Here is a 25,675-nt window from a genome sequence, read left to right on the forward strand (position 1 = left end):
TTTGAAGCCAGACTTGTCTACAGACAGAGCTCCAGGACAGTTAGAACTACATAGTGAGATTCTGTCTCACTCTGTAGTAAAAAAAACCCAGCTAACTGACAACCAACCAACCAACTAACCAACCAACCAACCAACCAACCAACTAACCAACTAACCAACCAACCAACCAACCAACCAACTAACCAACCAACCAACCAACCAACCAACCAACCAACCAATGGGACTTACATTCATAATGAATTTTTAAAACTTTACTATAGATTTTCCTATTAGTTTTCTTGCTTTGAACTGACTTTTGAAATCTGACAACAACCATTGTCTCCTAATCAGAGTGCTGACTTTGACAATTATGAGGAAGAGTAGTTGTTGGGATCAAGTAGGAGTTAGTTAACTGAGCCTTGTAGGTAAAGAAACATGGCTGCAAATATCTGGTTCCTGTGGTATACCGCCATCTGGAGGCAGCTCTGAGGCATGCAGCCAGGTCCCAGCTGAGCCTACGAAGGTTCAGGTGTGCTGGGTTTCTGGGGTGTTGGGGAGGAAGTAACCTTTTGAATCACAAAATTTTCTAACGGAAAAGCAAATAGGACATAAGCATGCTTTTCCTTCCTTCCTTCCTTCCTTCCTTCCTTCCTTCCTTCCTTCCTTCCTCCCTCCCTCCCTCCCTCCCTCCCTCCCTCCCTCCCTTCTTTCTTTCTTTTTTCTTTTTATAAGCTAATAGGTTCTGAGCGGCCACATTATGTATGCATTTTTGAATTCCTAGGCCTGGCACGTGTAGACACATAGGGGTGCTATGCTGACTTAGGCAAAGCTCAAGTGATTGACACCATGGCCTGTGATGTTAAAGCAGATCTTTGTTCACTAATACTTCAGTGCACCATGATGGACCAAGGAACCCAAAACATTTGACTTCCACTAAACTTTGTAATATACAGCTGGGTCTTGAACATTCCGGGAAGGCCAGCTCTTAAAGGTTCAGTCTCCAGCCTGAGGCTCTTGGGAGGTGATGGAACCTTTAGAAGGTAGGGTGGAAGGAAGCTAGGTCACTGGGGCCATGATCTTGAATGGGATTTTGGGGTCCTGTCTCCTTTCTGTTGTTTCTTTGCTACCTGGCCACAACGAGGTACACAGGCCTTCTCTGCCATGTGCTCCCACTGTGACACACTGGTTACCCAAAGGCCACAGGTTGAAACCTCTGAAGCCATGAGTGAAAATAAATGTCTTCGCCTTTAAGGTGATAGAACTTAGATATTTGTCATGGGGCAGGAAGCCAAATAGCCCATAGTCACACTTATACACATGCACAACTGATTTTGGTAAAGTCGAGGCGGGTAGCACTTCTGATAGTTTGTAAAACTATTTGGGGAGTGACACTTCTCACACCTCTTGACCTGTCAGCTCTGTTTTCAGTGAAGAAACATAAGAGAATGGGCTACAAGTGTGACTTGATTCAGAAAAATGATCATTTTTGCCTTGAGTAAAGAGTTGGGGATCTTTTTGTAATTTCTAGCAGTAAAGAACTAGTTAGTCGTGAGTAAGCCAATGTAATGTTATGTGGCTATTTATGATGACAAGCTTAGAGATCTGGGCTACAGAACAGCTGGACAAATGTTTGCCTAGCATGCAAGATGCCCTAGCGTCATCTGCTTTGCCTAAGACAACATAGTGCTGTAAACCCAGCATGTGGGATGTCAAGCCAGAAGAGTCAGGAATTCAAGATCATTCTCTTTGATACAGACTGCCTGAGACCATGATTCACCAAACCCAACCAAGCCAAGCCAAGCCAAGCCAAGCCAAACCAAACCAAACCAAACCAAACCAAACCAAACCAAACCAAACCACAAACTCTGCAAGCCATATAGTAATAACAGGAAAATACTCATGATGTAATTTTACTTTAGTCTTTCTTTCATTTTTCCTTCTTACTTTTATTTTTGAGACAGGGTCTCTTGTAGCCTAAGTTGGCTTCAAACTTGCTATTTGGCTGACTCCTGATCCTTCTCCTTCCACCCCTCACATGATATCTATTTATTGAAGTACTAGGATTAAAAGTAGAGCCTTGTATATAATTTTAATTAAAAAAATGAAGGGCACTCATCAAACTAGCAAGGTAACTTCAATCATGTAAAATGTACATATTTTGAGTGGGTGGCAGATCATCATTCATTTTTTATGTATCTTATAAAACCCCATCTACTACTTATGTGTGCAGAAGGAAATGTAGGTAGGACTGTGGAGAAAATTTACATTCAATATATTGCTAATAACACACTCAATGTGATGATAATAAAAACATAAAATTGAACAAATTTTGAGAAATATTTTCTAGAAAATAAATACATAAACTATACTGGTACCCATTAAAATATTAAAAAAATATTTTGTCTGTTAATGCTGCTTTAAGGGATTTATTGTAATGAAATAATGCCTATAATAGCATAAAGCAAAAGAAAGAGAAGAGCTATTGATCGACACTGGTTAGGCTGTGCAAGAGGAGACACACTGGAAGTCAGAGTGTCAGTTCCAAGGGTTATGAAAACACCGAGCAGAACGGTGCGCGTGGCCTGCCAGGTTGCTAGGAGAAGCCACTTTGTGCCAGGCCTGTGTGGCTTTAAGTTGGAAAAGATAAGTGCCGTCCAAGAGAACAAAACTGGATATTCTCTAAAACAATTATTAAATATTTGCAGGAGAAGGTAAATAGGTCTTCTGGTAGCAGACTGGGGGCAGGGGGAGGGAAGATTCTGAGAAACTCGCTCATGTTAATGTATATATATATATATATATATATATATATATATATATATATATATATATATATGTATATATATATATATACATGATTTCATAACACTGAGCAAAGAACATGTAATTTGTTAGAGTACGCACCTTTGGAAAACATGACAAACATGTCCATCTGAATGCTTAGAAGCCTTAGACTGTAGTGGGCTCTTTCTTTTTCACACTAGAACATCCTCCCTCCTCCCCCCTTGCTGGACCCACTCAGGTGAGTGTAAATTTGTGAGCGGCAGAGTTGACAAACACAGTTCATCCCAGGGCAACTTCTGTGAAAACACCTTCCATCTGTTCCTGTGATAAGCCCTTGTGAGACGCCATGCACTGGACAATGAACGGGCTAGGCTTTGGTGAGTTCATTAGGGGGATGCTTGAAAGGCTCACAGATTGCCAGGAAGAAATAATCATAGTGAGGATATATAATATGCAAAGTCTATAAGAGCAGGAGCCCTGGGGGTTTGACAGGCACTGGAGAAACAAGTCAGAGTTTCCTGTAGACAGATAAGGAGGCTGTTTAATGGGCAGGCAGCAAAAGCACAAGGCCCTAGGAGAGGGCACCTTGGTCTCTGACAGACGATTCAGACGTTGCGAACTCACAGCTGGAGTTTACTTTGAGACAGAGTGCTTGCCCTCTGAGATCCTATTTTAATCCCAGCTATCCCATTCAACAGCTACACTAACTCTGGGCCTTCTAGTTTCCAAGCAGAAATGAGGTTGATCATACATAATCCACATGATGGTTGTGTGTTTTTAAGTTGCTAACTCTAAGCACTATATGAACTATGACAGATACATGTATAATGGCTCAACTGAAAGGAAAAAGAACACCCTTCAAGATGTTCAATGAGAAAGTGGGTGCGTTTTAGTGAATTTCCCAACTTCAGGGTCAAGGGCCCTATTATCCTGCAAGCATAGAGACTCTGTGACTTAGCTTCTCAGGAGCTGACATTCAGGGTCATTTGTCAATTACTTTTGACAAGTTATATGAATGGGAGAGATAAAGAGTCCTTGCCAATCTGGCTCACTACAGATTATTCCTCCCAAGAACTACAGTTTGTTCAGGTTGGAAAAAAATGTCTCATCTTCTGCCTTTCAGAAAATCTAGGCTGCCAGGAGTTTTCAGGAAGGGAGAAAGAATGTCAATGTTGGGCCCAGGTGTGTCCCAAACTGCCTTTGAATCCAATCTTACCTGGTAATTAGAGAGTAGAAAAAAAAATACTAGGAAACTACCAGAGGTATCCCAGTCTTTCCTGGACAGTGCATAGTCATACTGTGTGCTGAGGGTAGTTATGTAAATGAAAGTCTTATTTTCTAGACCAGCCTGTATGTAAGTATTTGTTTTTGCCGGTCATAAAAAGCCAGCTGGTTCAATGAAACAGGTCTCCCAGGCTTAAGTTCAGTGGGCACTTGGGAAGTTTTGGGTTAGAGGGCCAGCTCATGTTTCTACAGCTTAGAAGACAAAGACAGAAGTGGAGCTGGTGCGCATGCTTCTAGAACATTTTACTCACCCCACAGTGATGTCAAAGATGTTGCTTCCAACAGAGCTGGACACAGCCATGTCCCCCAGGCCCTTTCGGGCCACTATGACACTGGTGATAAGATCAGGGATAGAGGTCCCAGCAGCCAAGATGGTCAGACCCATGATTTCTTCACTAATGCCGATTGTCTCTCCAACCTGAATGTGACAGCAGGGACAAGTGTGAGGGTTGGAAGTCACAGACCCCAGTGTCACTATGTGACTCCTTTTTAATGAGCCCTGCCTCTGTTTTGGGATAAGTGTCTATACAATAAAAATGAACAAGCCGTAATCAATGATAAAGGAGTTTATACAGCGTTAACATCCATACCCAGGAAGTCAGCCATGTGCATATGAAGATTAAACAGGCTATCTCAAATAATAACGAGTTGTAGAAACTCTGAGTTCAGCCACCATACTGTGTCTTCTCACACAGCGTAATGGAAGCTGCAAGATTCATTTAAAAAGTCAATAGACTTTGAACCCAAGGCTAGCACTTGACAATGGTATCAAGTCCTAGGGCCCTTTAATCTCCTACTGAGTGTTAAACTAGTCTCTCAACTTTTTCCTAATACCTCCACCACTCTTAAACACCTATAACCTGTATTGTTTCCACAGGGACCTTGGCAGTCAGTGGGTATACTCAGGCTTGGAAATATGAATCTAAATCAACAAAACAGCTCCACATCAAGTAATCAGAAGGCCTCAGGCAATTAATAACTGTTCCTTGTATAGTGTTCTGATTCTTGCATTCCTATCCATCAGGTAGGGATTATAATATCTACCTTACAAGGAGATTGTGGACTAAGTGATGGTTTGTAAATAGTGCATCATTATTGAAAAATGAGAAGGTGCAGTATTCTATTTCTTCTAGGTGTTTATTTAAGGCTGCTGAGCTGTGGTTGGAGAACTGGTCTAGCCTCACCTAGAAGCTCCATCCATCCATCCATCCATCCATCCATCCATCCATCCATCCATCCTGGGGAATCAAACTCAGGCACTGTGTGTGCTAGGCAAGCATCTACCATTAAACCACATACTCAGCCCTGGATTCTTTGAGACAGCATCCCACTATGTAGCCTAGGCTAGCTTTGAACTCAGAATCCTCCTGCTTCTGTCTATTTCCTAAGTTCTGGGACAGTGATTGTAAGCCACCATACATTATTTCCTGTATTTCTTCAAATACTTTGTTTTTGTGGGGATTTTAAAAAACATTATATGTTTTTCCAGTGCTAGTGAATTATTGGTTTCAAAACTTTTAGACAATGTTTTCCAATAGTCTACTTTATGACACCCACAGCATTTTTTGAAACATTTAATGGGCAAAATAACACACAGGAATAAATGTTTTTAGGGAATAGAACACTTCTTTCTAAGTCTCTCTCTCTCTCTTTTTGATTTATAAGTTCATAATATCTTGGTTCCTGGTAACTTAAAGTCACAAAGAAAATGGTTTTCATTTTGACAGTCTGCTCAAAGTCCATTGAGCTGACTTAGTCCCCCAGACATACAGATTCACTGCCCTTCCCCCATTAGAAGGTAAGTTCCACCGCAGGTAAAGACACTTGCCACCAAGTCTGTAACCTGAGTTAGATATCCAGGACCCACACGGTGAAAGGAGAGGAGCAATTTGGTAATTCTACCTGCCCCTCCTCCCCCCACTAATAAATGTTAATTAAAAACTTTAAAAAAGAAAGAAAGGAATCTACATGCAAGCAACATCCTTATTGAAGATAATACTGTGTGAATATATTAGTTATAAAAATTGCTGTTTGAGTTGCTGACTTGATTTTCTGAAAAAAAATGAGGGCCTCATGAGATTTGCTCAGTGAGCAAAGACACTGGCCCCCAAGCCTGGAGACCTGATGCCAGAGCCTACATGGTGGCAGGAGAGAAATGACTCTGCACGTTGTCCTCTGACACTCACATGTGTGCTGTGGCATGTGTGTGCTCCTCTCTGCCCAAATACATAAAACAAGTGGAAATAAAGTTAAACACATTCTATCCAATTTGGGATCAGGGCAGAATTTCTAGCCACTTCTGATGTAATTCTAAACAGACCTGTACCGAATTGTAATGTGTATTTGTGTGATGTGCTGTTCTCAGGCAATTAATGATCAACTCTGAAGATGCCGTCTCCTATAGCATCAAATATTCTTCTAAGAGGTCATTCTTTATGCAACAACAAACAAGCACCCCCTTCAGAAGCGTGGGAATGAATGAGCTTTCACCTTTAGCAAATAATAAAAATACATACACATCCAAGACCTGTTTTAAAATAAACTTCTTTATGATTTTACCACCAGCAAATGCTTGACTTGTGTTTTTGCTTTAGAGGGTGATATATCTGGGGTTGTTGTGTAAAAATATTTCTTGGAGAAGGAGAGCTTTACGAAGAAACAGGTTAAGAAGCTGTGTGCTGTGGGCTCTAAGGGCCAGCTAGCTGTATGAAGGAGCCACTCACGCTGGTGATTTCCCTGGAAAACAGGCATGTCCAGTTTGCACATAATGGTCCTCTTCTCTTTGACTAAATGATTAAATTAACCTTAAGTAAGTTGCAATTGATTTAAACATTCTTAATGATTTTAATTCTTAGAGGGAATGCTGCTGCAGCAACCATTTAGCATCACATGATTTATGTTTGGAGTTTGAGTGCCATTTCCAACAGAAGAGCACAAGACAAAGAGAAGCATGGTGGCTGGTCAAGAACACAGGTGTGCACCCTACAGCCCAGGATACCTTTCAAGTCTCAGGTGAGGTTAGCCTCAATTTCCCGATTCTTCTTCTTTAACCTTTCAAGCACTAGGATTCTAAACATGTGCTGCCATGCCTGGCTGCCTGGGCACTTTTCTTAGCAGTTTTGAACTCAATCCCTTTATCTGCAGGTTGCAGATGATGAGCCATCCCTCTCAAATCTACCCACAGGATTAAAAACAAGAGTAAAAAGACAAAGGGCATGGACTGCCCAGCATGGAGCCAATCCCCAAGAAGTAATGGTCCCTACTCTCAGCTTTGAGAATGGAAGTTTGAAAGCCCTCATCCATGTTTCCAAGCAGTAATTCTGCCATGATGTCTTGGGAATCAGCATTGTGACTGGTACTGAGTTAAAATGACAAGAATGGCGTACATCATTATGTACGTCTCTCTCTCTCTCTCTCTCTCTCTCAACTGAAGCTCAAGGAAGAGCATTTTGTCTTTGGGATCTTTCTTTTTTTTTCATTGAAAGATTTTTTTTTTAGTTAGGTATTTTCTTCATTTACATTTCCAATGCTATCCCAAAAGTACCCCATACCCTCCCCCACTCCCCTACCCACCCACTCCCACTTCTTGGCCTTGGCGTTCCCCTGTACTGGGGCATATAAAGTTTGCAAGACCAATGGCCTCTTTTCCCAATGATGGCTGACTAGGCCATCTTCTGATACATAAGCAACTAGAGACACGAGCTCTGGGGGTACTGGTTAGTTCATATCATTGTTCCACCTACAGGGTTGCAGACCCCTTTAGCTCCTTGGGTACTTTCTCTATCTCCTCCATTGGGGGCCCTGTGCTCCATCCTATAGATGACTGTGAGCATCCACTTCTGTATTTGCTAGGCCCTGGTATAGCCTCACAAGAGACAGCTATATCTGGGTCCTTTCAGCAAAATCTTGCCAGTGTATGCAATGGTGTCAGCGTTTGGAGGCTGATTATGGGATGGATCCCTGGGTATGGCAGTCTCTAGATGGTCCATCCTCTTGTCTCAGCTCCAAACTTTGTCTCTGTAACTCCTTCCATGGGTGTTTTGTTCCTTTGGGACCTTTCTTGATAGCCATTGTTAAAAGGCTGGTGAGGGAGCTGATGAGATGGCTCAGTGAGTAAGAATATTAGCTGTTCTTCTAGAGGTTCTAAGTTCAATTCCCAGTCACCACATGGTGGCTCACAGCCATCTGTAAAGCGATCTGATGTCCTCTTCTGGCATGTACATGTAAATAATAAATACATAAATAATTAAAAGGCTGGTGAGGGTTGAGGAGGTAGCTCAGTGGGCAAGAACAGTTACTGCACGAGTCTCAGGACCTAGGTTCAGATCCAAGGTATCTGTGTGAAAAGGCCTGTCACCCCAGCATGGGGGCTTGGGGTGGAGACAGGTAGAACACCGGGGCTTGCTTCCTGCCAGCCTAGCTGAAAGGTTTAGTGGAGAGACACTGTCTCCAGGTCATATAAGGTAGGGAATAATAAAGGACAACACAGAGGACTTCCTATGACTACCACATGGACTTACATATGTGCACACATGCATATAATGCACACAATACACAGAGACCTATCTATCTATCTATCTATCTATCTATCTATCTATCTATCTATCTATCTATCATCTATCTATCATCTATCTATAGAGAGTTAGATGGGTAGAGAGACAGAGAGAGACAGGGAGAGGGAGAGGGAGACGGAGAGGAAGAGGGAGAACACGTGTGAGCGCTGGAGACAGCTATGCTGAGCTGTTTGCTCAAGACAAAATAAAGAGACTAAGGTAGATGAGATTTTAACTTTCTTCAGCCAGGCCTTAGGTGAGAGCGAGATGCAGCCAGGTTTGCCTTCCTCCACAGAGCTGTCTAACAACAGCTCTGCTGATTTGATTTCTGACCACAGAGATAAGCCAGGAGAATAAGAAAGTCCTTTCCTGAAATATACTTTGTCTGTACTACACTCAACATTATAACTGTTTCAAAAAATCGAACACACTGATTAACCTCTCGACAACCAAGACTAGAGACAAACAAGGCAGATGGGTGGCGTGCAGTCTTACCTGGTGTGCCCACCACACCATCAGGTATGAGAAAACTGCAATCCAGGTGATGGAGCCGAAGAATGTGATAGGGAAGAACTTCCTGGAAGCCTGCAAGCCAAGCAGAGAGGAGAGTGTCAGCGTTGCCTCAGTGGTACCCTTTGTGGCTCCACCATGGCCCAAAGCCAAAGCCATCTTTGCTATTGCCTTGATTTCTCCCATATTCCTACCTCCTGGCAGGATTACCAATCAGAGGATGCTACCTTCCCCTAATCAGGAAATTAAAATTAGTGGAAGCTGAATGGCTGTAGAACTCAGAAAGATATCTTCCTCTCTCCCTTCCTCCTCCTCCTCTCCTCACTTCTCTCTGAGACAGGTCTCATACCCTAGGCTAGCCTATACAGCCCAGAATTCACTATGTAGCTCAGATTGACCTCAGATCCTAATTTCCTACCTCAGCCTTTAAAGTGTTGTGACATGTGCCACTGTATTAGGCTCCGGAAGCCACTTGAGAGAATGTCAGTTCATGCCTGTAGTCAGATGCCCAATGCCATCTGCCCCTGCCCTTTATAAGGTCTGGATTCTCTGTCATTTCTTCTGTTAAACATCTTGCATCCTCCTTCTATCTCTCCCCCTCTCCTTTTTTTTTTTTTTTTTTTTTTTTTAGTTTGATCCCAAGTACTCCAGAACCAGGCCATCAGAATCTGGCAAACCATGTGTCACAATAATCTACATGCCAAACCCTGTATGTGACTGATTATATGGAACAAAAAAAATGGGAAGGATTAGGAAGGTTGAAAATAAATGAATTCGTCTTAGAGTCCCATGAATTATCAGGAAAGCCATCTCCACAGATAGATGGTGATGGCTAGTTTCTGGGCACAGACCTCACACATCAGTTGGAGTGGACAGAGGTGGAGCTGCCCAGTCAGAGCAATTGCTAACGGGGAGGGGCAGGCCAGGCACATTCTCGGGAATGTGTTTCCTCCTGTGTGCCACTTTGATCTATACTACAAGTCCCATTCCTGTGACACTGGACTTTGCATCATTTTGGGCTTGTACAGTGTGAGAACACTCAGAGTTCCTTCCCTCAGAACATCACTCAAAAATCAAGGCACTCAGAAATTTAGTCTTTCAGGACTAACAGGATAGCCTGGTGGGTAAAGGTACCTGCTGATAAGACACACACAACCTGTGTTCTCTTCTTAGAACCCATGGGGTGAAAGGAGAGAACCAACTCCCGCCAGTAGTTTCTGAGCACATGGACTAAAGAATGAACAAACAAATACATAATAGATGCAATATTTCTGACTTCCTCCCATTCCCAGGCAATGGTGCTTTGTGCTGAACTAGTTTCTGCTGATTCCCTTGATGGGAAACATGAGCCATGCTTAGTTAGACAACAGAATGCTGTTTGAGAGTCTACCACCCCTTCTTGCCAATGCTTTTGATTTCAGAGCTTTCTTTGCTGAGAAAAACACACATCATGCTTTGATAATGTCATCCAGGTTAGGGCAGGGGCGCCTGCAGTTCATGTAAACAGGGGAAGCCTCAGTTGTCTGAAGAGCTGCCATGGAATTTGAAGGTTTGTTGGAAGAAAAAAATAAACTCCTGTGTGAAAATCTTTTAAGTTTGAAGCACAGTGATGGTTTATGGTTCTAGACAAGGCTTGCACTCTCTGTTAATTTCAAGCTTTGAGTAAGTCTTTTTTATTATCATATTAGTCACATATGCCTTAGACTTTACAAGAATCTTTTGTCTCTTTCAATGGCTGTTGCTTTTCAGAGGAGCATTCTCTGGGGTGACTGTAAGACCAAATGGGCATGCTCAATTGGGAGAGGGCATCATGATGTTGAGCAAGCCAAACATCAATCACCCTTAAGTGCTTCCCTACGCTCATTCTCCTTCTTGGATTTCTTTCTTTTTCTTTCTTTCTTTCTTTCTTTCTTTCTTTCTTTCTTTCTTTCTTTCTTTCTTTCTTTCTTTCTTTCTTTCTCTCTCTCTCTCTCTCTCCCTCCCTCCCTCCCTCCCTCCCTCCCTCCCTCCCTCCCTCCCTCCCTCCCTCCCTCTCTCTCTCTCTCTCTCTCTCTCTTTCTTTCTTTCTTTCTTTCTTTCTTTCTTTCTTTCTTTCTTTCTTTCTAGGAAGGGTTTCTCTGTGTAGCCTTGGCTGTCCTGGAACTCACTCTGTAGACCAGACTGGCCTTGAACTCAGAAATCTGCCTGCCTCTGCCTCCCAAGTGCTGGGATTAAAGGCATGCGCCACCACTGGCCGGCACTCCTCCTTCTTAGAAAAGTGTTTTCAATAAGGGCTCTGGTCTCTCCTAGAGCCCTGGGTACTTCAGTGGGTGTTGGGGAGACACCTCTTCCTCCCTTAGCCTCCCCAAAGTTGAGCCTACACCTTCCATTCCCAAAGCAGATTTCTTGAAGGCTGGGAATTGGATTCCTGAGGTAAGGAATCCACCACCTACACCAAAGAAGACACCAAGCTAGCCCAGCCAGGACACTGAATTGACTGGACTTGCCAGCCTTTTCCTTCTGATTGCTAGTTATTGTTTCGGGATGCAGGTTTCAGTCTTCCAGGGCCATGCTCTGTCGTAGGCAGAGACGGGCAATGATTGCCACATAAGGCTACCCCTGACTCCAGTAGGAACTAGATCAGCATTCTGCATGTGTCATGAGAATCACACATAAGGATTCTGCATGTGCCATGAGAATCACACATAAGGATTCTGCATGTGTCATGAGAATCACACATAAGGACAGAGAACTATTATCTACTTTATGCTGAGCCATCCATACCTTGCGCCCTCGAGCCTCCTCACAGGCTGATCTGTTTCCAGCTTTGTGTGTTTATTAAGTGTATACTTTTCTTTATTTCTCATTTAATACATTTGAAAATGTCCCTATTTGCATGTCTGTTCATTGAGATGACCTTGTCAGTCAGAATCATAATACTAAGATTCCCTTATAACACTGGACTGTAGAACATTCCCAGCCAAATGGACAAAGCCAGGGGTGACATTAGGGATGTAAAGGAACCAAATGGAAACCAATCCTTCAGTGAAAACCTGCCCAATTCAATATTTGATACTTACGATTCTTAATCAGTATATCAATTAATAATTAATAGGCATCAAAAATCACCAAATGTTGAATTAGAGGCTTATTAAAAAAGAGGCTTATTCAATATTCTTAGGTGAATTTCAGGGTCCTCATCACTCACTAGGAGCAGGTGAAGATTTGGTGCCTACTTTCTATACAGATCTTCAATTAGAGATGAAATTCAGGTCAGCTGACTACACAGTATGTGTGCCTCACACTTCCTGAAGAAAACAGGACCAACAACTGCTCAAAATACACACAGCCACAGGCAGTACAAGTATCATCATCATCATCATCACCATGATGCCAGGATCTATTCCCAACGTCAGAAAATTAAAAAAAGCATCCAGGAAACAGAGGCCAGTGCTCCAGCTGTTTGGCCATCTGCCTCCCCAGCCTTCCTATATTGTTCTTGCTTCGGAAGTTGCAACCCTTCATGCCCCAGCAGCTTGGCTAATTGTTTCTCTGTCAAACTGCCTTGCCATGCCCAGTCTCACAACCCACGAAATCACTTCTCTCATTTCGGTCTGGACCGTTCTCCTCATTTAGACTCCACAGTTTCATTCTGGATATCACTGCCCTGGAGCATCTGTACAGGTATCAGGTTACCACTCCCATTGGAAGAGAGAAAATAGCCCTAAAAACCGAGGTCTAACACATTAGGTGAGAGTCAGGAATGGTGCCTCAATTTGACATCTGCTAGAATAGGCTTTGTACCAATTAGCAAGTGAGCAAATTGTGTCCATGTGCTGTCCATTTCGTTTCCAATGTAATGGTTAGGTACCTAATTGACAGCTAATGTTCCCATTAGACACTTTTAGTAGAGCAGTGTGATGTTGGTTTGAAAAATGTCACTGGACAATAGCTGGTTGAGCAAACAGGCCACGTCCTTGCCATTCTAAATTTAATAGTCACCAGGCATCTACTTTGTGCCATGTCCTGAAGAATATACTTTGGGTGGAAGGGATGGGGTGTTGCTCTGTAGCCCAGAATGTTTTCAAATTTATAACTGTCTTGCTTTGGTCTTCTGAGTAGTAGGTCACAGGAACTTACCGTTAAGTCTGGCCTGAAGCATACATTTTTAAAACACTCATGTATTTATTTACCTGTTCATTCATTTATTTAGTGTTTGTGTTTGTGTGTGTGTGTGTGGTGTGAAGGTATGAGAAAAACTCGTGGGAGACTGTTATCTCTTTCTACCATGTGGGTCCTGGGAATCAAATTTAGGCCAGAAGGCTTGGTAGTAACTGCCATCACCTGCTGAGCCATCTTGTTGGCTCTGGAAGTATACATTTAAGAAAATTTCCCACAACAATCCTACTAAGATGAAAACATGGCCACCCTGGTTAAGATAGTGGAGGTTGAAATCTCTGCTCCTAACTGCACAGGAATTTTTCACTTAGGAAAAAAAAATATAACCTCTTTAAGGTTTGGTTTCTTCACTTGCAAAATGCAAGCCTAAAACAGTACAAATCTAAATGTTCTGAAGATTTATGTACACAAAAGGTTGAGCAGAGCACACGAGGACATAAAAAGTGCCCAGGTAATAATTACAGTTGTGTCTGTAGACTATTGTCTTTAGTGCAGTTTTTGAGCAATGAGGAGGCTGATCCCTGGGATGGTACTGTGGATGCCTGGTAAGATGGAGCCATGGCTTCCCTCTTAGTAGCTGACCGTGGCTGAACAAACCACTAAACTCCCTGGGTCTCCATCACTTCATTCTTGCTGCATCATGTTTGGCTCCTACTAGACAATCAATAAAAACCTGGTGAATGAATAGATGACGGAACCTACAGACCTCTAGCTGGGCACTCAGCATCCTTCCTGGCTCGCATGGATCATGTCTGCCTGTCTCAAGAGCTATGCTCCTCTTTTGTATGAACATCCATCTCAGGACACAGGAGAACATAACATTGGGTGTTTTATTGTTTATTGTTTTCAGTTTCCCTCAAAGTTATGTTTCTCATCAAGAATTACACTTTAGCCCTTTCACTATTTAAACAAAGTTGTTAATTTAAGAAGACTGTAACTGTGAGACTCCTGCTTAGTGTCTGAGCAGAAAGTATGCAATATTCAATAAACATAGGCATAAAATTTGCATAGAAATGATGTGGGAATAAAAACAAGTGGGAGTAATATTTATTCTGAAATTAGAGCTATCCAATCATGCTTTCTCTGTAATTATTGGCAAGCTTTGGGATTTTCATCCCCATTAGGAATTTAAAAAACTACATAAGAAACAGAGATTGTAGGCTCTAAAGAGGAGCGAATATTTGTTAATTTTCCCATTCTTTTCCTTCTCCCTTGATTACTTCCTGTGGCCTTTGTGGACATACGTGAGGTCTGTGGCAGGACTAAAACAAAGACACCTCCCCCCGCAACCCCAGCTGCCAGTACATTACTTCATCTGGTGGTTTGAATATGCTTGGCCCAGGGAGTGGCACTATTAGGAGGTATGGCCTTTTTGGAGGACGTGTGTCACTGTGGGAGAGGCTTTGAGGCCCTACACCCAGCTGCCTGGAAGATAATCTCCTTCTGGCTGACTATGGCTAAAGATGTAGAACACTCAGCTCCTCCAACACCATAACTGCCTGCACGCCGCCATGCTTCTTGCCATGATGCTAATGGACTCAACCTCTGAAAGCATAAGCAAGCCCCAATTAAATGTCCTTTATAAGAGTTGCCTTGGTCATGGTGTCTCCTCATAGCAATGGAGATCTAATGTAAGACACTGCCTTTCCCATCAATAGGTGATCTCTATCTTCTCTGAGGTCTGGGCTGGCTTTATACTAGCTTTAATCAACAAAATGTGCTGGTAATGATGGAGTCAAATTCCAAACTAGATCTCAGGAGGATTTTTGGAGTTTTCATTCTTATAGTTCTTGGTCCTTTTCTATCCTGTGACTAAGTCCAGACCTGACTACTTAAAGATTAGAGACCTTGCTGAATACAAGCTGTTTCATCTGAGAGGTTCCTCTCCTATGGCAACCTGCTCCCAGGAGAACTGCCCAACCGAGCCAAGTGTAAACTTCTCATCTTCAGAACCGTAGGCTGAAGTATTCTCGTTTTAAGCTGAGTTTGAGGTGGTATGTTTCAGAGCAAAAAGAAAATTGACATAAAAAACAATCTAATAAAAGTCCCCTGTAATAAACATGACCAGGAAACATCTTAACGGGTCATGTATCTATGGGCAAGGTTTATTTCATTTGGCCTCTTGTATGCACAAGGAGGTCCACATAGTTTGTCTCCCAACCAGTGTGCTCTCAGAGTAAACTGAGACTATTGCAGACAAGCTGGGGCATACAGTTTCTTTCTGCAATATTGTATTGAGGCTGATCTCTTTATTTTTGCTTTTGTCTATCACAGGTTGCCAAGGCTGGTGGGGAATCTAAGCATCTTAGTCAGGGTTTCAATTCCTGCACAAACATCATGACCAAGAAGCAAGTTGGGGAGGAAAGGGTTTATTCAGCTTACACTTCCATACTGCTGTTCATTACCAAGGAAGTCAGGACTGGAACTCAAGCAGGTCAGGAAGCAGGAGCTGATGCAGAGCCATGGAGGGATGTTCTTTATTGGCTTGCTTCCCCTGGCTTGCTCAGCCTGCTCTCTTATAGAACCAAGACTACCAGCCCAGAGATGGCACCACCCACAAGGGGACCTCCCGCCTTGATCACTAAATAAGAAAATGCCTTACAGGTAGATCTCATGGAGGCATTTCCCCAACTGAAGCTCCTTTCTCTGTGATAACTCCAGCCTGTGTCAAGTTGACACAAAACTAGCCAGTACAGCATCTTAGGAACCTTTATTAATAGCTGACAAAAAATGGGGTCTGGAGAAATGCATTTCTCGAGGTTGCTCCTATAAGATAGGAGAGGGGTTACAAACTACCACAGTCAGGGCAGTGGAGTGAACTCAACTTGGAGTGGGGAGCTGAGGCTCTAGTCTCCTTTGGCCGTTGCTATGAAATCTTGCTTTGAGTTCTATGTAAGTTTTTCACTTCTGGTCATCATCACTATGATGAGACACTCTGACTAAAAGTAACTTGAGGAGGAAAGGATTTATTTGGCTTCGACTTCCACATTACTGTTGATTATTAAAGGAAGTCAGGACAGAAACTCGAACAAGGCAGGAATCTGGAGGCAGGAGCTAACACAGAGGCTGTGGAGCAATACTGCTTACTGGCTTGCTCACCACGGCTCGCTCAGCCTGCTTTTTCGTAGAACTCAGGACCACCAGCCCAGGGATGGCAGCTCCAAAACAGACTGGGCCCTCCTCCATCAATCACTGATTAAGAAAATGCCCTACAGATTTTCCTATAGCTCCATTTATGAAAGCATTTTCTCATCTGAGTTCTGTCCTCTTAGACAGCTTTAGCTTGTATCGAGTTGACATAAAACTATCCAGCAAAGCAAGCATACCTTGGCTTAGTTATTAAACTATGAATTTTGTGTTATTATGCTCTTTAAGGGCCTCTGTGGTCCTTAGTGCTGAATATTTGCTGAGGAAATCTGAACATAACTAAACATTTCCTTAGTAGTCTCATTTCTGCTTGGAACAGCACACCAAACCCAGAAAAGGACAGAGAACTAACTGTCCATTTCATATTGTAGCTGATGCTTGGGGTGGCTAATCTTCATTGTTTTGACAGGATTTGGAATCACATAGGAGAGATACCTCTGGGTCTGTCTTTGAGGGCACATCCAAGGAGGTGTAACTAAGAAGAGGAGGCTCACCCTACATGTGGGTGACAGCATCCTTCGGCGACCCCAGGCGGGGCAACAGAAGGAAATCAGTGGGCACTAGTATTCACAGCTCTCTGCTCCTGACTGTGGGTGTCACGTGACCAGCTGCCTCATGCCAATCAGTCATGCTTTCCAGACCTGATGGAATTTATCTTTTTAAAACCACAAGCCAAAATCCAGCCTTCTTTCCTTAGGCTGTTTCTGCCAGGTAGCCAGTCACAGCAGTTAGAAGAGGGACAGAGAAAGCTCCATCAGTCCTCGAGGGCAGACTGCATGGCGAAATGTGATATGGTCAAGAGGCTACTTGGCTAATGAGAGCCAACTGTTGCTTTGCTCTGTGCCCTTGGGCAGAGCATCTTGGGAGCAGAAGTGCACGGTAGGGCTGATCTTCACTTCAAGTGGGCAAGGGGCAGAGAGGAAATGCTGGGACTCTGGTAGCCTTCTCCTCTCCCTTTTATTCCATCTACCCCCGTGACAGGTCTGTCCCCTTCCATAATCCTCCCTGAAACACCTTTGAAGTCCTACCTAGGGGTGTTCCTCACAAGTCTTCTAGGTGATTCTCAGTCCAGTCCAGTTCACAGTGAGGATTGACTATCACCTTTCACAGCTCAATCGTGACAAGTCTGACTGAGGAGAAGACGGAAGCACATGGGACTCTTCACCACGCAGCCTGCCCTCAAAGGCTGGTGAGCACGGCTATGGCAGGCCTTGCCCTTCTCTCCCATTCCCTCTGCCTTGCTAAAACCCACTAGATTATATTCCTAAGCTGGCCTCCAAGGTCTATTTCCTTATTTGACTACTTCCTCCTCCTGAGGCTGACTACCAAGGTCCAGCTATCAAAATACTGAAGTCCAGCAATCAAAAGCCTCCTAACCTACAGGACCAATTAAAATTAAACACCTCTTCCTAACATAGGGTTTCCCCTTGTAACTTTATAAACTGCAATTTTTCTATGGGCCAGTTTGTTTCTTCTCTAGCCAGAGTCCTTTGCCCATTCCCCTCTGGGATAAATATCCCTACACCTTCTCCCTTGTTCCTTTCCGCTTCTTCCTCTTCCCCCCCCCCCCCCCCCCGTTTGTTTTTCAAGACAGGGTTTTCTGTATAGCCCTGGCTGTCCTGGAACTCACTTTGTAGACCAGGCTGGCCTCGAACTCAGAAATCTGCCTGCCTCTGCCTCCCGAGTGCTGGGATTAAAGGTGTGCGCCACCAAGCCCAGCCTGGTCTTTGTCTCTTATTCCCTGCTCTTTGTCCTTTTGGGGAAAATAAATCTCCTTTGTCCTGGCTGAGAACTTGGTCTTGGGGATCCTGTGCTGATATTTTTTCTTTCACCAATAATACATGTATATCCTATTATAGATGTTTCTGGAGATCCCACGAGGTGGTCTGTTGAAAATATCAGTGCAGAATCTGATACATGATAGGTGCATGCTTCTGTCATGTGTGTGTTGATGCCCATGCCCTATTAATCTCATTAGTGTTTCCACTTCCACTAATAGTTCAGGATCCGAGTTTGCCAGCCCTGGGAAAGAATGTTCCTTCACTTAGTCTACACTCGGATTGCATTTTGCTAATGGTATGTATGGCATTCACAGCCTTGACATCTGACAATCTTAAATAATAATATTGGTTATAGTGATGGCAGTACAATGGTAGGAGGAATATCATACATGTAGGCATTTGCAATTCTTTAAATCCAATGTTTTAAATCCAATATATAGCCAAAAGAAAATTTAAGAAAATACAGAACTGCTTTCCTGCTTGGACCTTTGAGTTGTATTCCTTAAGAGAAAATCACTATGGTGGGTTCCAGTATTTTGACATTTTTCTCATTGAGAGATTCATATAGCATGTGACACTGGTATATATTACAGGTCAACGTTTTTTATGATTTAATTTTTGAAAATTGTGTATATGTGTATGTGTCTATGTCTGGGTTTGGACAAACCTGCCTGCAGGTTCCCTCAGCATCCGGAAGATGGCATCCCCAGAGCTGGAGTTACAAGTGGCTGTGAGCCACTTATTGTGGTTTCTGAGAACTGAACTTAGGTCCTCTGCAAAAGCAGCATGTGTGTTTAACCACTGGGTCATTTTTCTTGCCTCTAGGTGAACGCTACCACTTTTCTCTCCCTTTGTAAAATGTTACGCTCTCTCTACATATTCCTGGTGGTCCTGGAACTCACTTTGTAGATCAGGCTGGCCTTGAACCCACAGAGATCTGCCTGGGGTAGAGATGAACCATATCCAGTGTACCCACTCCAATTCCTGTCCCACAGGATCCATGAACAGAATAAAATGGTGGTTTCACATGTTTGGTTTCTGGGGTGGTTCACATTTTTTAGTCACTGAACAATCGCTGTGATTGAAGTTTCAGGCATGCCTGACATGCATGAAGTTACATGCATGTCACCTCACCTTTCTCTTTAAACACAACTGGAAATAGACTATGGTGGCTACCATGCTTTTACACTGGAGCTGTTTCTACAGGGGTTCACTCACAGGTTTTCGGACGTCAGGTAAGGTGATCCAGAGAGGGAACACAATGGGAAAAACGATTAGGAAGGTGGCTTGCTTGCGGGTGTTGGTCGGCCAGGACAAGCTGAGGGGCTGGTCATCTTCTTCCTCGGCAGTCTCTGTGGCCTTCTGTAGAACAAGAGGATAGATATAAACAGACAGGCAGGCAAGGGCCACAACGGCAAGACTGCAGAGCAAGCGAGGGTCGTCTTGAGTCCCACCCAAGCTTTCTTAAGCCACCTCAGCTGCCTTCATGGGCTTTCTTTTGTAAGAGCACCCCATCTGTCACAGCCTGAGGCTCAGGAACAAGCAGCTCTCCACCCCTCCAGAGCACTCTGGAAGTTTCTTTTCATTCCTTGGGGATATCTTATGGTCTCTCATGTTTATCAACTGATTATTTAGCACCAACCATAGTTAATACTCATGACTTTTTTTTTTTTGATCCAATTGTGTCTCTTATTCAACTGTAAAAACAATGGGCTTCTTTATGATATTTGAATATAATGTGCCTTGATATGATTCACCTCATCCTTTCAAAATCTCCCTTCATGACTATTTTATGATTAACAATATCTGCTGATCTATTGACCTGTGACCCCATCTCCTTTTCCCTAGGGCTGTGATTCAGACACCTTGGAAGGAAGAACACATGTTTTAAAAAAAAAGAAAAAAGAGAATCTCTTGCTGCCCCGTTCCTTTCCCCTGCTCTCTTTCTCTCCAACTCACCAGGCACACAGAACTCATTTCAGAAACTGTTCAGTGATAATCTGGAGAAGTCCTAGCCACTTCTCTCCCACCCAAGAATAAGCTCAGCACATCTGCATGGGTGTTCCTAACTTGCTTAATCAACGGGGTTCTAAATTCTAAACCATTTCATTCGTCATTAAAGGCATATTATCCAAACACATGCCTCAGGACTCAGAGAAACAGGGCTGAAGCATACCATGGGATCAACCCTGCCTGACATTTCAGTCTCTGATGTGGCAGCCTGCTCCCAGTGTTTTGGTGGCTTCTATTGCAGTCAGCTGCTCTCAAGCCCCAGGGGCAGAATAGACAAAAGGTGGATTTACCCAGCAGGATGACCATTGGTCCCTGAGATGTGGCCACAGTGTCACCAGTGCTGACACCATCCATTGCTGTTGACCTGCTTGTTTAGAAAAGACAGAGCAGCAGCGGGACAGAGCACCAGATCTAAAAATATCAATAAGTGCTCTTGCAGTGACGTTTCCTTTAGATAGCACAGAGAGCATCGTCAGGCTTTTTCGAATGTTTTAAGCACCTGGGCTGAACTCCTTCAGTGTCTGTGTTCCTAAAGAAGGGCAGGTGGAAAAGGTTTGGGTCAGATGGCTTAAGGGACAAAGTACTTAACTAGAGGCCATGGCTGGGTATGTATGGATCCACAGCAATATTACTGCTAATTTATTTACTGGTGCACATTAGGGATGGACAAAAGAGCTTTAAAAAAAAATCAAGAGATTGGAAGTCATACTGGAAAAGACTAAAAACAACAGGTTTGTGGCAGTGGGTAAGAATTCACAAAGTACAAATAAGAGAGAATTGTGGGGATTAGGTAAAGAAGCTGACAATGTATTTTGATTACCTAACCCTTCATCAAACACATACAGCAACCTTCTTCAACCCATTTGTTAATGTGATGCAGAAGCCATTCTGTCCACCACTGTCTTTACTTCTTCTGGAAGCTCTGTCCCTGATCTTAGCCACCTCATCATCCTCGGAGGAGAGGTGACCCACAGAGACAAACATCCCCTATGTGCTTACACACCTACGGTACCATCTGGGTACAAGAATCTGTGTGTCATGGGGCAGTTGGGGGCCTATTACATTTTCTTCCAATGAGGTCTTCATGTAACCAAATGAATGACTTTCCCATCCATGACCTGGTAGTAGGCACCAAGAAGTAGGCATGGGGAGTTGAGGTACTATGCTAGCCTTCATGAGCACTGCACCTCATGCCATGCACATACAGGGTTAAACCGAACAGAGGATTGGCTTCTCTGATGATGAATCAGCTCATCTGATGGATTCGTCAAGCTCTTTCTTCTGGGGTAGCCTCTCCTCCCCATTCTGACCTCACCTCCATCTACAACTTAACAACTTATTTCTAAACTCCAAGCTATCCTTTTTGAGAGAAAAAAAACCCAAAAAACCAAAAGCAACGCTTTATGACTCATATCATTTTAATGACACCAACAGATGGTGACATTTCATCAATAACCTTCTGCTTGTAACCTACGGATTAGCTCTTTTCTCCATCTGCCAAAGTCACCAGGCAGGCAGCGCCACTAGCAAATAGCAGAAAATAATTGTCTGTTTGGATGCTTAAGCTCTAAACACACCAGTGTCCAGTGCAAACAGTTAGCTATGTGGTATGGGGGTCCAAGGGTGGCATTTAAGGAGGCTGTTGCTAGGGCAGGAATGGAGTAGAAGAAGAGTCTGTGCCTGAGGCTAGGCCAATGGGAATTTCTACTCTTCATGGGGTGGGAGTGGGGGGCAATTCCTGCTGCAGGGATGTGACGGAGCCTAGGACCCTGGGATGGATGAGAGAGGGTCCTCAGGAGCAAGCTGTCAGAACACTTCAGAAGAACTTTTTGTCTTCTTGCCAGGGAAATCTCACTCCTGCTCAAGGGGCAACAGCTTGCAAGCTGGTTAGAGACATGGCAGAAGAACACACTGTTCCAAGTTCAGGGCCTATTTTGTCTTTGCCTGAGCAAGAGATGCAATGTTCGAATTAGGCTTGTCTCCAAGCAAGAGGCCATTGAGGTCAGGGCAACGAGCTTCAACTTTTACTAGACTTGTGTGTGGCATGCTAGCTTTGACCTTGTGATGAGCCACGCTTGCCTCCTAAAGTGTCTGAAGAAAGCCTCTAGAAAACAAGGCAAGGAGAGCAGGTTATGCCAGAAAGAATCCAAGGGATTTTTGATATAAAGGCTCAACATGGTTTGCTGTCTGCTGGGGTCCTGTACAAGCCGTATGGTTACACAAAACTAGACTAGTGACTAACTCTTTAGGACCTTGCAATTTCTGATATAAGAGAACCTTAGAGGAAAACACATTACTTAGCAGAGGGTGGGGGTGGGTTTTTAACTATAATCCTAGTACTCCTGAAAGCTGAGGCAGGAGGATTCCAGTCTTCAAGGACAGTCTGGGCTATATGGTGAGTGGCAGGTTTGCCTAGGATGTATAGAGAAATGCTTAACACACACACACACACACACACACACAGAGAGAGAGAGAGAGAGAGAGAGAGAGAGAGAGAGAGAGAGAGAGAGAGAGAGAGAGAGAGAGAAAGAGAGAGAGGGGGGGGGGGAGAACTTTAACTAGCTTCCCGAGTGATAGGTGGGGCATTGGCCCTCAGGTCTAATAGGATGGGGAGAGCAGGCAACAGAGTCAGAACTTGCAAACTCCAGTTCCCAGAGTTCTCAAGCAGCCTCTCCTTTTATGTATAAAGCCAATTATGAATTATGAAAATCTGGGCTCCTGCCTAGGAGAGGCAAAACCAGATGATCCCAAGGCACCTACTGTTGGCTACATGCAGGACTTGTGGCATCCATTTAGCGTCTTTGCATGTACGCTGTAGGGATTCGCCAGGCCAGAGGTTACCTCTGAAGCCTGAACACTATTTCTTGGAAGCAACTCAGTATATCATTTATGTTTGCTTGTGAAAGGTGGCTACCAGATTCTAGAGTGAAGGTAACTCACTCTAAGGCAATCTCTTCTTTGCGGGAATTAAAATGAAAACAAAGCAAAACAACCCCAAAGGGGATCTATAATAAGCTGCTTTTAGATTTAGTTGTCCTGGTTGCTGGCAAGGTCTCACCCCTAGTTCACAGAGAGGGGCCTCAGGGTGGCCAGGGTTGGCCCCCCCGACTCCCTCCGCTCAGCTGGGATTTATTTGCTTCAGGTTGAAAGTGAAGATCTTACTCTCTTGTCCCTACTCACTTCAGAACTTAGAGGTGCTGCCTCTCCCCACTGGCAGCACCTCAGTGTGCCATGAGGCATCCTCTCAGTGTCTACAGTGTCATGGGCTGGCATTCCGTCCCCTGCAGACACTGGTGCACCTCACAGTCAGCAGGTCTTTAAACCCTGCCAACTTGAGGCAGAACTTTTTTTTTTGTCTCTCCTGAGGAGGCTACCTCCCTGAGGGACTGTCAGTCAAGCTTTCTGAGGGTGCTTGTAGATCATAAAATCCAACTTCAGTTGTCAAGCTCTGGGGTCTTTTAGCGAAGGGGCTTTACGTGCCAGGAGAAGCAGCCAAAGAGCTTCAGAGTTGGAAGCGCCCCACATCCAAGGCCATCTGTCTTGGTTGATGGATGAGGGCCCTGAGATGAAGTGACCTATTGAAAGAAGGTCCCAATTCCAGGCCAGGCCTTAGTGATCTATTTCTTCTCCATTCTACACTGTTCCTTTTCTCAATGCCACAAACAGAGTAGGCATTTGTGACCCGTGACATCAGGCTTCCCAGCTTTGTTCTGTAATAAATTTAACCTACTGTGGCTATGAACCTGGAGCTCATGGGTTCAGCTATGCTGGCAGGCTAATGGTTTTTAGGGATCTGCCCACCTCTGCCTCCCAGTGCTGGAGTTACAGATGTGCACCACTGCATCTGGCTTTTTCTAGGGATCTGCCAGTCTCTGCCTCCAGTGCTGGAGTTACAGATGTGTACCACTGCACCTGGCTTTTCCTTGGCTAGCATGGGTCTGCTCTCAGGTCTTCATGCTTGTGTGGCAGGAACTTTAGGACTGAGCCATCTCTTCAGCCCCTGAACCTGATTTAAAAAATATAGTGTTTCTGAACTCTGAAGGCCCTGCATACCACTCATCCACTGACACCCCCCCAAGACACACACACACACACACACACATACATACAAATAAAAATTTAAGAGCTCAGCTGTAACAAATGCTAAGCACTTAACAGACATTTCCTCATTTATTATATTGAGCCTAGAACTGATTTTTTGATTGTCTGGACAGCTAATTTTTTTTCTCAAAAAGAGTCGATTCCCCCAATCCCCCTGGAAAGATTGTAAGAGCCAGAGGATCAGGAAACCTGCTAGGAAACTGTGTCTCCTAGAAGTGACAGGGAAGATTCACCCATGATACCCTCAACAATGTCAGTGCCAACAGAAGACCTGAATAAGGATGACACCAACAGACATGCTAACTTGGAAGGGGAATCTCACTGGGCCCCACCCATAGACAAAGTACAGATAGCTAAGGAAAGCTGGGGGCATAGTCTTCCCCAAGGGGGAGCCCCCAATTGGTTATCCAGTACCAAATCACACACATGTAATGCTAAATGAGATGAGCAAGTTGTATTTATATATTTATGTATACACACACACACACACACACACACACACACACACACACACACACACACACGTATATGTAATGATAACAGAGAAAAAGAGGTCATGAATTTGTGGGGAGCATGCAAAATGTTGGAGGAAGGAAAGGGAAGGGAGAAATTGTGAAATTTGATTTAAAAATATTGAAAAAACTGAAATGCAAGAGCTATAGACACTGGTGAATACCAGACTCTGAAACACAGGCAAGAAGACAGACTTACTTTCCCCCTGGGTTCGCTGATGGGGAAGGTGGCAGCAATGCCCAGTGATGAGATTTTATGTGGGTTGCATTGCTTGATGCCACCCCGGACTCCCATAACTGTGGACAATCTATTTTGGCTACCTTTAAAATGGACATCTATTGAACATTGTAGAAAATGAATGAAACTCTTTATGATAATAAACCTTCCTAGGACTAATGTCAGCAGTGCTGAGATGTGGCTGGGTCAGTTACGGACTCTGTCATTCAGTCTTTGAAGGTTATGAATGCCTCCTGGGAAGACTGCACAAGAAAACAGTGCTGTCTTTATCCTGGGACTACCTTTCTCTCTTTTTATGCCCAGAGCATTAAAAAAGAAGCTCTTTGCTAACATGCATCATCTCTCCAAGTAGGTCTCCATGGGAACTGATGAAAGGTGTGTGGGCCAGGGCAGTGAGCCCATAAGATGCTCCCAGAGGACATCCTGAGGGTGTCTCATCTAATGACGAGACAGCTGTAGAAAGATGCCATGGACACGGATCCACTCCTCATGTGCTTCCTATGAAATAGGAAGTCTGAAAGAAAGCTGTTTAAAATAGGAATTTTGTTCTAGAAGTTTCCTTTAAATCACTGGCCTGAAATAATTCATGCAAAGTACTTAGATCAGTGTTTGGCA

At 43.8% G+C, this 25,675-nt stretch overlaps 1 protein-coding gene across 13 annotated transcripts in view; it reads right to left on the reverse strand.

Moving 5' to 3' along the window:
* The window catches only part of Slc24a2 (solute carrier family 24 (sodium/potassium/calcium exchanger), member 2), a 247,529-nt gene that overhangs the window by 9,091 nt on the left and 212,763 nt on the right, over positions 1-25,675 (reverse strand). For all 13 annotated transcript variants that reach the window (XM_006538349.3, XM_017320436.2, XM_006538347.4 and 10 more), the window contains 3 exons: positions 19,415-19,558; positions 9,096-9,185; positions 4,299-4,465 (listed from right to left, as the gene is read on the reverse strand). In XM_006538349.3, the coding sequence (XP_006538412.1) occupies positions 4,299-4,465; positions 9,096-9,185; positions 19,415-19,558 (401 nt within the window). The remainder of the gene's footprint in view (positions 1-4,298; positions 4,466-9,095; positions 9,186-19,414; positions 19,559-25,675) is intronic.

This window comes from Mus musculus, chromosome 4 (assembly GCF_000001635.26).
Source record: "Mus musculus strain C57BL/6J chromosome 4, GRCm38.p6 C57BL/6J".
Lineage (NCBI taxonomy): Eukaryota > Metazoa > Chordata > Mammalia > Rodentia > Muridae > Mus > Mus musculus.